General features: G+C 41.8%; 2 protein-coding genes across 3 annotated transcripts in view; both read right to left on the bottom strand.

Moving 5' to 3' along the window:
* Positions 1–513, bottom strand: part of CDKL1 (cyclin dependent kinase like 1) — an 18083-nt gene extending 17570 nt beyond the window's left edge. The window contains exon 1 of the mRNA XM_009648615.1: positions 479–513. Coding sequence (XP_009646910.1) covers positions 479–513 — 35 coding nt within the window. The remainder of the gene's footprint in view (positions 1–478) is intronic.
* Positions 514–1184: 671 nt separating this feature from the next.
* Positions 1185–14186, bottom strand: part of MAP4K5 (mitogen-activated protein kinase kinase kinase kinase 5) — a 50925-nt gene continuing 37923 nt past the window's right edge. For both annotated transcript variants that reach the window (XM_035888414.1, XM_035888413.1), the window contains 10 exons: positions 14074–14076; positions 13872–13986; positions 13677–13735; positions 12224–12327; positions 11662–11839; positions 10611–10679; positions 9818–9910; positions 7890–7960; positions 6986–7041; positions 1185–4485 (listed from right to left, as the gene is read on the bottom strand). In XM_035888414.1, the coding sequence (XP_035744307.1) occupies positions 4398–4485; positions 6986–7041; positions 7890–7960; positions 9818–9910; positions 10611–10679; positions 11662–11839; positions 12224–12327; positions 13677–13735; positions 13872–13986; positions 14074–14076 (836 nt within the window). In that variant the 3' untranslated portion in view covers positions 1185–4397. The remainder of the gene's footprint in view (positions 4486–6985; positions 7042–7889; positions 7961–9817; positions 9911–10610; positions 10680–11661; positions 11840–12223; positions 12328–13676; positions 13736–13871; positions 13987–14073; positions 14077–14186) is intronic.

Genomic DNA, 14186 nt, shown 5'->3' on the forward strand with positions numbered 1-14186 from the left:
CTTCAACCAGCGCCCACGGCCTTTTCCTCGGGCACCCGGGGGCCATCTCCAGCCAGAGCAGCGGAGAGGAGGGGAGGCCGTTCCCCAGGGAGGCCTTGCTGCCTGCACAGGGTAAGAGGCATTTGGGAAGCCCGGACATGGGCATCGCTTCGAGTGCTGGTGCTACCTATTCCTGCCCCAGCGTTGGCACGGGGCCTGGGAGATGTTGCATTTCCCTGAACATTCCTGCCTTTCCACCTGTGCACCCCAAGGCTCTGCCACCTGATGAGCTTCCAGCAGGAGCCAGACCCTTCCAGTGGGCATTTCCATGGTGTCATCTCCCCTTGTGCACGTGTTTAGGTGCCATCCCCTCGCACCCTGACACAGATGGCCTCTTACGGTGGCCATCACTCACATACCAATCTTGGCTGATACCAAGATTCACCCACAGCAGGAACGATCTCCTGCAGATGAGGAGTATTTATCTGTATTTATTTACCTGTAACTGGTGATTGTGTTGTCCAAAGGCGCCATTGCAACCCCCCTTTTCTCTCTACCTCAGCACATCCCTGAAGATCTGGGGTACAGATGGACCCAAGGGCTGAACCACTTGCAGTATGCAGGCAGCCAACGTGCGAGGAGAGCAAGGCTTGTATAAACTGCTCTAGATCCCGCTGAGACTGAGCTGCGTCCAGGGCGGAGCATCATGGAGCATCAAACACTCCCGTCCATGTTTTCTTTTCCAAAGCAACCCTCCTTTAGAGCCCACCAGCCACCTTGCCACCTGCCCAATGAACCTGGCACGAGGTAGCCAGCCCTTGGCTTTCAAGCCAGACGGCTCACGAGTGGTTCCATGGCGACTCCAGGCAACTGGCAGCAAAGCTGTGCTGGAGCAGAGCACTGGGTAGCACGGAGCTGGAAAGAGGTTATCCCCACACCTCCCTTTGCTCCAGTCGATCTGCTGTATGTGGGGGATGTCATGAGGCTCCCAGATGGTCTGTAGGACTAAGAGTGGTCAACCCTGGATCAGGCCCTTCCTGACTGCTGTAAAACCCGGAGACCAGCTTACTGGGCTCCCAGATGGTCTGTAGGACTAAGAGTGGCCAACCCTGACTGCTGTAAAACCCGGAGACCAGCTTACTTCCTTTGAGATACGTCCCGTAACATATTGTTCCCAGCAAGTCTTACCACACCACATCCAGGTATCAAAGAAAGCATAGTTTATTTGGCATAGACTGAAATGAACTGCAACAGAAATTTACGTAGAACAAAGCCTAGTTACACAAACTGGAAGGAGTGCAGTTAAGAGTCTCAGTTACAATCTAATGACTAAACATGGTAAAAAGTACATTTTGGGAAGTCTCCCAGTCTTGTCCTTTTCATTCAGAGACATAGTGGCTCACTGATGCACTGTACCTTTCATCTTTTCAAGCGATGCCATCACAATTACAGCTGTATTTTTCAGTTACGATGAATTTGGTTAGGAAATCAAAAGAGACTAATCTATAGGCTGCTCTTCAAATACTGTTTGTGCTTCAAAGAGCACCGGGAGCCCATTTTAAGGCTTTCAAGTTGAATACGTGAACCTTGTGCATCAAATAACTAATACATTGAGATCTGTCAAAAGAGTAACGAGGGGGTGAGCAAGCTTTTGCTTTATAAACTCCAAAACCACACACTAGGCTTTCTCAACCCTGGTTGAAATGTCACAAAAACATACAGAGATACAGATGATACCAGACTAACTTAAACAGTCTAACAAATACAAATTATACTAGTCAGAGTCACCGAGGCTGGCTGGCTGAGCTAGGAAACATGCAAATCCGTTGTGTTATGCTCCGCTAAGGGTAAGGTTTTACACTAGGAAACAGTAGCTTGCAGATCATGCCAAAAATGCCACTGTCTATAAAACCAGACCAGACAAAGCATTTCAGAATATGCCATGAGAAATGCTTTAACAGCTAAAAAAAAGGAGGTTTGATTAAATGAGGACTTTCCTAGATTTGTTTTTTATGATTCGGCAAATCACCAGTCATTCATGTCATTCAAACACTTTCAGTTCGCAACTTCTGCATGACAGTGTCTTGACCTAATATTTACTCCAGTTACTCCCCATAAATATTCATATCTTATTTACAGATTTCTCTAGTCTTTTAGAGATCTTCTTTAAGTGTTTTCAAAGAGTAAGCCAAAATTACCTTCTGCAGGGAATGAGGTAAATTAAGTGAAAGCGTTTGCTCTACAACATCTACACCTGGTGCTTTGCTTTGTCTTCATTTCTGTTTTACAGTCTTTGTAGACTAGTTACACCATGCGAGGGTTAATCACCACTGTTACCTACGGAGAAGTAATTTCAGTTCTAGAGAGCTCGATTTCTTTAAAACACAAAAGCTACATGTCCCTCTTTTCATACTGCTGATGCAATTACAGCTGATGTGAACTGATTTTTAAGTATCTGTGCACTTACCATTTATTAAACTTTAATACAGTTTCAGAACAGAAAAGCTTGACTTGATTTAAAAATCCAGTCGATAACAAGAATTAGTTTTGAATGACCATGCTAAGTGGATAAAATGCTAAACTACGTGCAAGTCTATTTTTCTTTCTGGGCCTTCAGAACAACACAGAACTCCAGCTGTACCTAGTAACAGACAGACACCACCGAGTCATCACGTGTGCCGAGTTAATTCCGTCAATGTTAAATTATGAATCACGTAGTCTGATGCCGAAGCAGACAAACCCAGCGCCCCATTCTTCGGGTTGCGAGTTAAAGATCAAACCACTGCGGCTCCGCTCTGTCAGCAGACGCGTCAGACAGGCCAAGCTGCTGTAACACACTTACCTTTACTGCTTTATTAAAATGACGTGTGAAGCTTCTAACCTGCCTTTCCAAGGGCAGCAGATCACAGGAATCGAACAGGCAGCAGTACGCCGTACGATTTCATTTTAAAACCCCTCCATTCAAATGTTTATGAACTGCTTCTGTATCTGCCTACGGACTGCGTTCACGGACATCAAAGCTAGCAGGTTAATGTGAGGTAGTAAAACCAGATGCTATCCTGTCGTCAGTCTATATTTGTATTTAATGGTACCTCAAGAACTGTAATTAATGAGGAAGGCAAAAGGAACCGATGTGACTCTTTAATGGAGAAATAAAAAGAGAAAGAAAACCGCAGGTGACAAACTTAAAATAGGGAAAGGGAAAAAGTGATCGAAAGCTTTAATATAGGATGCTGGTTCTTATCATGTTTATTTATACTAAACAGCTGGGGAAATGACCATTTCCAAATGACTGTCTGACTGACAGAACTCATAAGCTCAGTTATCGCTATAGGCTCCCCTCTGGAACAGTATAAATAAACTATACGTCATGGGCAGTTCGATACATGATACTTTCATTCATTAAGGATGATGACCAGGTACAATTTCCATTTCACGTCACAAGGCTTATCCCTAATTTATGAAAATAAAGCATATGTATTTTGTACATTTTTATATATATATAAATATATATATATAAAAAATACACACTGCCGGTCAACTTAACACACATGCGTACATGCACACACACACACACACACGTATATTGTACACACCCACTCAGTAACAACATGTCTGATATCAATATTATATTTTGTGTACACACACCCTACATCTAGTAGTAAATAAGAAAAATCCCTTTTATGGCAATTCTGCAGGCAAAAAAAAAAATCAATACAAAATACTTTGTTGTACAAAACTGCATTTTTACAAGATCAACCAACATTGTAACATACCCCTCAATAATGCACTACATCCCTACAAGAAAAAAGAATAATCAAATCTTTATACAATTGTAAAAAAAAACCTGTAAGCTGCTCTGCAACCTTCCTTTGCTAAAAGTTAGATACATTACACCATTCTAGCAGCAGATTAATAAATAAGGATTAAATAGTCTATTATACAAAGCCATACTGAATGGCAGATTTAAAACCAAAAAAGCTTTGCAGATACTTTCACTTCCTACACAAATCTTTTTTATTAAGACTCAGTATAAAACAGGGAAACAGCCAGCACTGTATCGGTATCTACAGAATATAAGGAAAATCCAAGGGAAGTAAAATATTTAACAGTTTATGGCACCTTTACTGCAAAACATTTTTTTAAAGGCTCCGTTTCCCTATAACTAGTGAGTAAAGGGCTATTTTATCTCATAGCTTTTATTAAGCAAACTCGATATAACCAACCACACAGTGGCAAGAGACAGAACCAGCTGTTCCCAGCTGCAAAAATGTATTGATTTCCACCCTAAACCAACATCATTTAGGTGTCAAGGAAAGAAACAGTAAGTCACAGTCCCGCTTGTACTGAGTTTCCTAATGCTTCTTCGTTCCTCGTGTGGCAAATCCACCCTGTTATTTGCGTTAGGTTACTGTTGCTTAGTAACTATTTTCATGTCCAGCCAAGATGTAGAGATTGCTGTGCGCGGTCGGATTCTCTGTTGGCCTGCTTTCTAACACTACCACTCTGCAACCAAACACAAACAGAATCCAGAACGGTTAGTGGCAAAACGCGAAGCACGTGGTGTAACTCCCGAGGAGGAACAAACTTGTTGCTCACAGGTTTCTACAGGTTGGAGGGTTCTCCTAAAGATCTCGGCTGTTTTATTCTTTAAATCAGTTACCTTGTTTTCCAGCATTGCTTCTGATAAAAACACAAAAGCAGAATATACAAGGAACAGAGGACTCGAAGCAGCTTCTCAGATCAGAATCTGCTCCTTCTAACCACAGGCACGTGCAACGTGTTACAAACCCCTTCCAAACTGACATCCTCCACCTTGGAATAAGCTGTGTCCTCGGCTTCTATTGGGAAGTTATCTCAGAGCCAGAGCGTTGTGAGGAGATGCAACCCTCCTATCATCTGCAGCCCAAATATGTTTATACCTCCTACATCTCGTGGTAAGCATCAGCCACTAACCTAAACAGGTCTCCTCCCTTCTAAATATTTATCAGCCGATGGGTTCATGGGGAACACTCATCTCCATCTTAGCTGTTGTCCTGCTGCATCATGTTCCCGTAGGCTCCTCTGGAAAACCTGTCTCTGCCTGTCCTGGCACGCTGACCGCTCTCTTCTACACATCCGTCCCATGCTGAACCTCCACAATCATCTCAGCAGCTGATATGACCTCCCCTCTCCCTTCCAACTGCTTAGCTCCTGCATTTCTCTGCACCGTTTCCTAGGACAAGATCCTGTCATTTTTAAGATTAAACTTCTCTCTGCTTTTTGTTTTCTACTTGTGTATCAAATAAGCCAAACGTGCGCCACTTGAAGTCCGAGTTAGATTTGTCAAAGGGAGCCGGTCCCAGGCTCAGCATTGCACACACTCCCCTCCCACGTCACATTCCTCAAAGAGTTTTCAAATGAAGTCTCACTCCTAACAGCCACCATCCCTGATCTTCACTTCCACAACTCAGCAGTTCTTAAGTGACCCAAGCCCAAAAGGTGCTACCACATCTCATTCGCTTGGACGGCAGAAAAGACTCCTGCTCCATTTGTAGACGTGGAAAAATTAAAAAGAAAAAAAAAAGGATTTGGCAGTTCAATGAGGTCAGAAAGGAAGAAAATGGCTTCTCTGCAAAACTGCATGCAGCAGAAGGGCTTCAACCTTACCTCCAATCCCCCAAAGTGCTTTGTACTACATTGTTATTCAGATATGCATGTCTTCTATAAAAATGCAAGCTGAACCAGCTGAGACGCTGCTTCCACCCCTCCGTGTGTTCAGAATGCTCCTGTGTTCACCAGCCCAACACAGAAATAGGAGGCATTTAAAGGTTCCAATTGCAGTATGCCTGGAAGATTCACTGATGGTGGCACAGCACATACCTGGACTAATACATACGTATCTGTACCGCAGTGGACGTTGGCAAAAGCTCATTCTTGCAATAAAATGCCCCCTGCTCTGCTGGGAGCAGCAGGGAAGGAAATTACCGCTGCCTGTCTGCACAAGGGGGGATAACGGAGGGAAAAGGCAGAGCATGCATTGTCAGAGGTTGCACTGCGTTGATATTTTTGAGATCCCAGTCAGCAGTGGCAAGGATCCTCAATTCCAACTGCAGTGATCGAGTACAGTGGGTCCTCAGTGACTCTGGTGCAAAGCAAAGACTTCAGCTGTTTCTTGTACAGACCACCCCTGCTCTTCAAAAGAGCTAGCGCGCCCTCACTCTCTTTTTGGGCTGGGGATCCAAGAACGTAAGTACATGAAATTATGGGTTACGTACAGAAAGTGGTCAGAGCCAGGCTTCCCAAAGGCCAAATGAGGGAGCGGAAGATCAGGGATAAGAACTAATTTCTTCACTCATTCCTATCTTACAGTTAGCACTCTGGCTACCTGAGAAACCACAAGTACACATGTCCGAATCCGGAGACTGGTGCAGTGTCTGCTAAGGTTTCAAACCTGGAGGCAGCTGCACCTCCTCCCAGCCTCTGTAGCCGAAAGGAATTATCTGGATGTTACGGGTAATGGATGAATTTAGAGCACTGTGCATTAAAACCTGGATGCAATCTAGTTTGCTCTGCTATTTCCAGACCTCAAGGTCCAGAGCAGCCAAGACTATTTTAAAGTAACCAGTTGCCGGAATAATTCACCAGTTTACCAGGGAAGTCCAAGCCAGAAGCAGGCTTTTCCAGAAGTGCACTGGGCACCCTGCTTACCACGTGCCAAAGGCAGCTCTCATCTCTCCCTGCGGCTTCTCTCCTCACACTGTATTTCTATACGCCTGTGTTTGTGTTCACACTCCTATCTCTGCAGTGCAAAGTGGGGAAGGTCACAAGAGCTCTTAGTAATAATTTTGGGTGCAGATGCAATCGCTAATTAAATTTTTGGCTATTGCAGGCAGAAACAGTATTACTGCCTCCCCGAGGACTGCCCACAGACAGATCTGTGGTGGGCTGGAATCCAGTTCCAGCTGGAAGCTAGAAAAGTTGGTTTAAATAAAGTAAAAGGTTTATGTTTCTTCAGGGTCATTACCTGTCTGATCCCAGTAAGCGGAAAACCCTGGTTTCATCTGATATCTCTTGAGTAACCTGTTGAAAAATGGAGATGTTTAGGTCCATTTCAGTGGTAAAATGAAATTTATTGGTCTGAGTTGGAAGGAAAAAAAAAGGTCACTTCAAAAATTCAAATACAATTTAGTGCAAGTTACAGGACTGAATCAGATAAATTAATGCTAAGCAAAAAAAGAGCTTTAAATTTCATAAAATACAACTTACTTAAAAAAAAAATTTTGTATTGTAGACTGTTATCAGTCTAGATGAATTGGTGGCACAGATGGAGCATGTTGATCAAATCTTTGTCAGCAGAGACTGACTGGCTTTCCCTGCATTTTCCCAGAGGATGCCATCAAAAAGGTCAGTGTTCGTTTTGAAAAAGGGACACTTTTTTAAAAGGGACACTTAAAGAAAAAAGTGTCTTTTTTTTTTTTTTTAAAGGGAAAAGAAAAGATTGGTGTCTTTTTTTTTTTTCTTAAAAAGGACACTTTTTTTAAAGGGACACTTAAAGAAAAAAGTGTCTTTGTTTTTTTTTTAAAAGGGAAAAGAAGAGTGGTGTCTTTTTTTTTTTTTTTTTTAAAAAGGAGGCAGCCAACTCAAGTTTTTCATCCAAGATCCAAATGCTGCTTACACCAGATCTGTACTGGCTCTGAGCAGAACCAGTTCAGGAGTCTCTGACTGATATTCTTGGAAACAGAGCAGGCTACAGCGTGCGTGTGAGCTTTACCAAGAGCAACATAGTCAGGGAAGTCAGAGAAAGCAACCAGCAAGCTGAACAATGACAGCATGGAGCACAAGCATTATCACTAGGGAAGCAGCTAGAGGGGCCAAAGGATCAAGTGGTAAACATGGAACAGGAAGAAATTAAACCTGAGATTACTTACTTCATCTGACTTAAAGCTTTTGCCCTGCATGCCATGTTTCCAGAAGGCCAGCACACTGTCTTGAAGGCACACTGCAAAGGAGAAACACGAGATCAGCCCCGAGCATAGCTTATCTGAACCAGAGAAACCTGGGGTTCTCACCAGCAGTGATAATGGGAAGTGTGTGGAGAAAGTACGTGGTGAGACTTGGGCTCCAGGTACAAGAGCCAAACTCCAAAATCACTGTAGAAAAACTGGACTGAAATGACTATTTGGATCTGAGACGCATATTACTGTTCAAAGTGCAATTCAAAACATACCACTTAGACATTCCCTGCTTGCCAGGACAAGATAGGCATCTCTCGTTTTTCCTTGTCTCCCTTTCATTTCTATTCTCTGGATCTCTGTTTTCCTAATGATTCTGGAGAAAGCACCAGGAAGCGTATAAACACGCTGCCAACCAAAACACTGTGGGTTGCTGGAAATTACAGATCATTTGACTTATTTACTTCAAAATAGATGTGAGTATGAAAAATGGGAGGAGCCTTCAATTCACGGCCAAAGAGAGAACACAGAAAGCTACCAGCTCTGAATGATTTAATTACCAGACTGCTGAAAATAATGGATGAAAAGCCTGGTGTTCTTTACGCAGTGTTACAGAAACATATTTTACACCCTGTTCTATTTTCCTAAATCCTACTTGTTTTCCTTCACTATTCCTTTGAGTCACATTTTGTATCTGCTCTGTAGTAGCTGTGTCCTAAATACACAGAACGAAGGCATTCAGCAGAATCCTCAGAGCAACGTTAGTCACAACAGCCTCAAACTAATCTTCACCTGCTACTCCCCACTCCACCCTGCAATCAGAGAATGAAGACTTATTCAATACCCTGAGTTCTCAAGAGACCACTTGGAGTGTAAAGAACCGTTCGCATTATTCAGTGTCAGCTGGTCAGTGCGAGACTTCAGGATAAACGCTTCTGTCTATGAATTCCTTCAGAGTTCAAGGAAAAGGCAACGGTCAAGTCACGTTGTGCATGTGTCAGCAGGAGGTATTACATGATACGAGTAGAGCAGTTAATTAGAACATGTCAGAATTTAGGGAAGAATCACAGGCTTGATTAAAAATATCTTCCTTCAGGGCAGGTCTGACATATCTAAATAGAGATGCTGTATAGAAGGATGTGCGCTGCTTTACCAACTGCTGTTAAAATACAAACCACCTATGTCAATAATCGTCTTCTGAGGGGAGGATGCCTGAGGATCCCAGAAATGCAAGTTGTACAGAACGGCTAACAAAACCAACTTGCATCTGTACTGATTTTGATTCCAGAAAGAAATTCGGTTTCTGGGATACGGAATTATTAAACTTATGTTAATGAGATATTTCTGAGAGCTTATTACAGCAGAAATACTTCCTTGACAATTACAAGCCTTCGAAGCAAGGCTGCTGTCCCCTAGTAGTCTAAAGACAGCAGCCTGTCCTCTAAGAATTAGATTCAAATACTATTACTCTGACTGTTAAAAAAAAGGATGTGCTATCACTTTAAATAACATCTTAGCTTTTGGAAGACTAACACAAATTTATGTATTACTAAAACATCTTTTCCTCCCCAAAGGTTTTTCTCAGTGTTACAGAAATGACCAGAAACTAGTCAGCCTTTTTTTTTTCTTCCCCCCCAACCAAATCATCATAAATCTTCCTTATAAAACAGAGATGACACCAGATGGCAACAGGCACAGATCTGACAAGCTATCTGGCAACTGCCTTACTTTCTTCAGCGTGTCAGTGGAGACAAAGAGACAGCTCACAATATCCTGACACATACAATTTTTACTGTCAGGCCCCACTGGGTGCACAAAACCAGCCTAGATTATTAAAAACCCTTCAACACTCATCCCTCTGAGTTCTCAGTCCTTGAAAGATAACAGAGAAGCAAATCACTTACCCACTGACTCGATGCAGAAATCAAAGCTCAGCTCGGAGGCCAATTTCTTGCTTGACTTCAATTTCCCTTGTAAATTCACTATTTTCACATATTCTCAAGAAAAACAGAAAAACAAGTATTAAAACCCAACTGCTGAAAAGGGCTGCTGACATCTTTCAGTATGAAATACTAACTTTCATCTTTCATGTACAAAAAATGCCCGAGCCTAACATCTACAGTATTTGCCTAAAACGAATCCGAGAGCATCCTTCTCTCCAAAGAAATATAGAAAACCTTCCTACACACTTCATATGTTTTTAGACTCTACAGCCTTCCTGCAAATAACAAACAGTGCAGAAGTGTGAATTCAACATAAAGGTTGGAAATTTAGGCAGAATAAGTCATTGCAAAGTTCCCATTGAGGTGTTAACCTCTGATGCATGAGAGTTACGGTTATAATTACTGTGTACGACGGAGAGTCAGCTGTCTGTCCTGCTAGCGTCTGCAACAGGCACATGTCACTTTTCCCAAGTCAATTTTGAAAATTTCTGATCGGGGTATGTTTGAATTCTGATCTGTAATGCTGCCTTACGTTTCATTTTGAAAAGGAACATGAAGAGGGAAAGTGGAATCACAAAAGTCAAAGTGAAATAAATGCTTATCTGAACTGTATCTGCTAGGAAATATTACAACACAAATCAGTAACAAAGGGAGAAAAATTAACTTGTGGTAGAATTAAAAAAACCCAACAGCTGTGTTTAAACAAGTTTTGCACAAGGTGTAGTAAGTTGCCCAAGAGAGAGATGTTACTTACTGTCCAGGCAGACTAGGACAGTGTCTCTTTCCAGCTGTGTTACATGAATGGCATCTAACTGCTGATTGCCTTGTGAAAAAGAAAACAGATTATTTGATAGCACATCATAAGACTGATCTCATCCTCCCCTCCCCTCAACCTCTCACCAGCTGCTATAGCCTTTTCAGTACGCTACGAGCCTTTTGCACTCTACAGTATTTGTTACTCTCTCAAATTTTTTTAAGGCTGTATGGTCCCAGAATGTTCTGGGAGGAGTATGGGGTCTAAGAACAAAAGCATCAGTTCAAAGCATGTATTTAATATGAAAGCACTACTGTTTATTGGCATAAAATACATTTTATGTCACAGTTCAGCACAGCAAGTCAGCTTCCTTCATGAAAAGGCACGATAACGAACAACTGGAATCATCAAGGGAATCTTTGCTCCTAAGAAGAATGCTCTTTTCCCATAAATCCACATCTGGAAAGATTATTGTGCTGATATTAAGGTAGGTTTAATAGTTTTCCTAGTTTTTATTAATTAAGTTCTTGGTACAGATGCTAAAAAGCAGTATTTAATAAAAAAGTATATCCAACAGAGCCAGCAGAGAAAAGCATCTGCAAGACGTCAACTAGCTTTGAAGATAAAACAGAATCTTCTACTTATTAATAGCCAGCTGAAGATGACAAGCGTCCCCCAAGGGCTGGAGGACAGACAAGAATGCATTTATGTTAGCCTGTACACAGGCAAGAAGGGGAAAGAGGAGCAAGCCTGACGCCAGGAAAAAGTATTCGACCACAAATGAAAACCCAATCAGCAGTGTCTGCATTACTATTTAAGGAGATTTATAAAATAAACGGTGTGTCTAAAAATGGAGTCTTTTAAGAAAGACAGTTTATACTGAAGTGGGCAGGTCATCACAAGAAGAACCTGGGATCAGCTTCAATGTACTTTACGTAGAGAAGCTGCATCATTTTGCCTAGCCTAAAGGGTTTCCACATGACTTTGGAGGAAGGGAAAGCCAACAATTACCAGACAGTAAAACGGCTGCAAGACGGACCAACGGTCTTACCTGCACCGATTTCTGTAAACCACGAAGAAGCAGAGTTCAAGTTGATTGTCTCAAACTGAACTACCTGATTTGGTTCAGTACCCTTACTGATAGCTACGCAGACCATCGGGTACTCCTGCTCTGGTATCACTAGCATTTCAAACACATTCAAAGGGCTTGGCAAAGGAAAATCAAAGTGCTGGAAAAAAAACATAATAAGGCATTTGTAAACCTTCCTTTTACCTTGGAAATAAGACGACTAAAATAACATGCACAAAGTATAAAAGACATAGGAGATTTTTTCACTGCTACTAGGAGTGCTTTTTTAAGACAGCATGAGCTGTGAGCAACATTATGTTGTGCAGAGGTATGCACGAGTCTGCAATTGCTAGTACTGGGCTTGATCCAACACTTGCCTGATTTCAGTCACAAGATTTTCTTAGTCAAAACGTGTCAAGCCAGATTTTCAAGCACTCAGAACCCACAACTGGGACTAGCCTGGGATGTACTTTCCATTACAAATTCTGGAAAGATTATTTCAACAAATGTATAATGATTAAATGTTCTAAAGTGAAATACTTACCTTTATTAACATGAATTTCTGCATTGGCTCATACCACTGTAGTAGAACAATTCCAGACTGCAACGCACCACACAGGTATTTATGTCCTGTGTATGGATTTCGTACTACATAAAATAAACAAACAAAAAAATGGGTGGAAAAAAAGAAGTTTTAAGTCCAGGAAGTTCAATGCATACTTGAAAAAAACCTGCAGCTATCTTTAAAAATAATTTAAGAAATAGTATCAGTTTCACACTGGTAATGGCCTTCTGACTTGCCATTCAAATATCCACAGTGATTAATATTGTGCTACATTCCAGCCAATTTCAATTATAGTTATAATTAATAACCACTAGCATTCTTTGAGTCCCGGTAAAGAGCCCACATGCTGAGCAGCCAGAAAAGCCCTAACACCTTCTTCCTGGGGCTGTGTGAGCAGGGGGAGTGAAAGGTCCAGGTCAAGTTGTGATTTAAATTAAAAAAATTCCCAAGCAGTGAAGATACCCCATAACTTCTTGTGAGCTTTGACAGCTAATGCAGTAATACGATGGAGGGTTTGGGGTTTGGTTTTTTTAAGCTCAGTTGGATACAAGACCAGCCTGACCTCAGGATTCATTTGTAAATATGCCTACTGTAGACACTTTAGATGAGCTACATTGGACATCCAAGTTTGAAACTAGGTACTTAATACTCTGCTTAAGCATATTTAAGAGTGTAAAAGTACAATTTCACAGTGCACTAGGGCAAGTATTCAAAAGGACACGTATTCTGTAGAAGCCTTTCTGAAAGTCAGTGAAGCCAAAGACAAATCTGTAACTCCACAAGCTTTAACTCTTTTCTGCGCACTTAGAACTTGAGCAATGGCTTCGCTCCTCCCCAGGCTGACATAATTTTTATTCATGTCCAGCCTTTTATTTGCAGAAAATATTCTTTTCACGTTAGCATGGCTGGAAGTTGGATCCAGGTCAAAGCTTGAGCCAAAGTGACAAAGCAGAAAGGGTATCGGTGCAGGTGCAATGAACCTGGGGCTCTGTCATGAGCGTTACACTCGCAGGCAGTCCGCAGGTCGCAATAACTAGATGGCTCGAGTGGCAGCCTGAAGCCAGTGACCCCAAACGTCAACTGATTCACAGAGAGCTTCAGCAGCTCTCAAAGCGAGTACGCAACACCCGTCAACTGTGTGCTACCGGCATTCTCCAGTTTGGATCCCTTTGGATCTTGCTCTAGACAGCAACATTTCTACGGTAAGAGCTGATACAACAAATGCTTTTCCACTGAAGAGCATAAAGACCCCCACATTAATCAAAAGGAAAGCTACGCACCAGTTAGGCACAGCATTAAGAAGTAATGTAGTCATACTGTTTCCTGAACAATGAACTCACTAGAAGTTTATTAAAAAGAAATAAATTTAAGACATGCCATGCTCAATGACAAAGGCCAGGAAAAAAAATTGCAGAACTGCATGCCTACTCACCTATACAGCATTTGTGGCATCCTTTTGTATCAGGGATCTTTGTCGTTAAGGCAAACTTCCTGGAATAAGAATTATGAAAAAAACCTCATCAACAAGAGATGCCGAAAGCCCTTCATGTGACCAATTCAACAGCACAAACAGTATTTATGGGAATTTTCACTCATTAATAATTGTCTGTAAGTGAAAGATTTGTACCTTGGTAATATTTTGTCAGGAAACCTATGGGTTTGGATATGAGCAGCTAATCCTGTTTTTTTGGCTTGTTCAAACAAAGCTATTAAATTATGGGAGTAGAGCTGGAATGTTTTCCCTGTAAGAGAGAAAAGCGCAATTGGTATCGCACCCATGCCTCCAGCAGAGAACTGCAGTTTAGAAAAATGTATGTATAGAAAATTACCTTCTAGAGAAACGGAGCACATGTGTCAAGTATTTCAAGTCCGGTTATGAAGAAAAATAAAAGAAGACAACAATAATAATGCATGTAGAGAAGACATGGCATTCAACTCAAAG

This window comes from Egretta garzetta, unplaced genomic scaffold, assembly GCF_000687185.1.
Source record: "Egretta garzetta isolate BGI_Z169 unplaced genomic scaffold, ASM68718v1 scaffold21, whole genome shotgun sequence".
In the NCBI taxonomy this organism is placed as follows: Eukaryota; Metazoa; Chordata; class Aves; order Pelecaniformes; family Ardeidae; genus Egretta; species Egretta garzetta.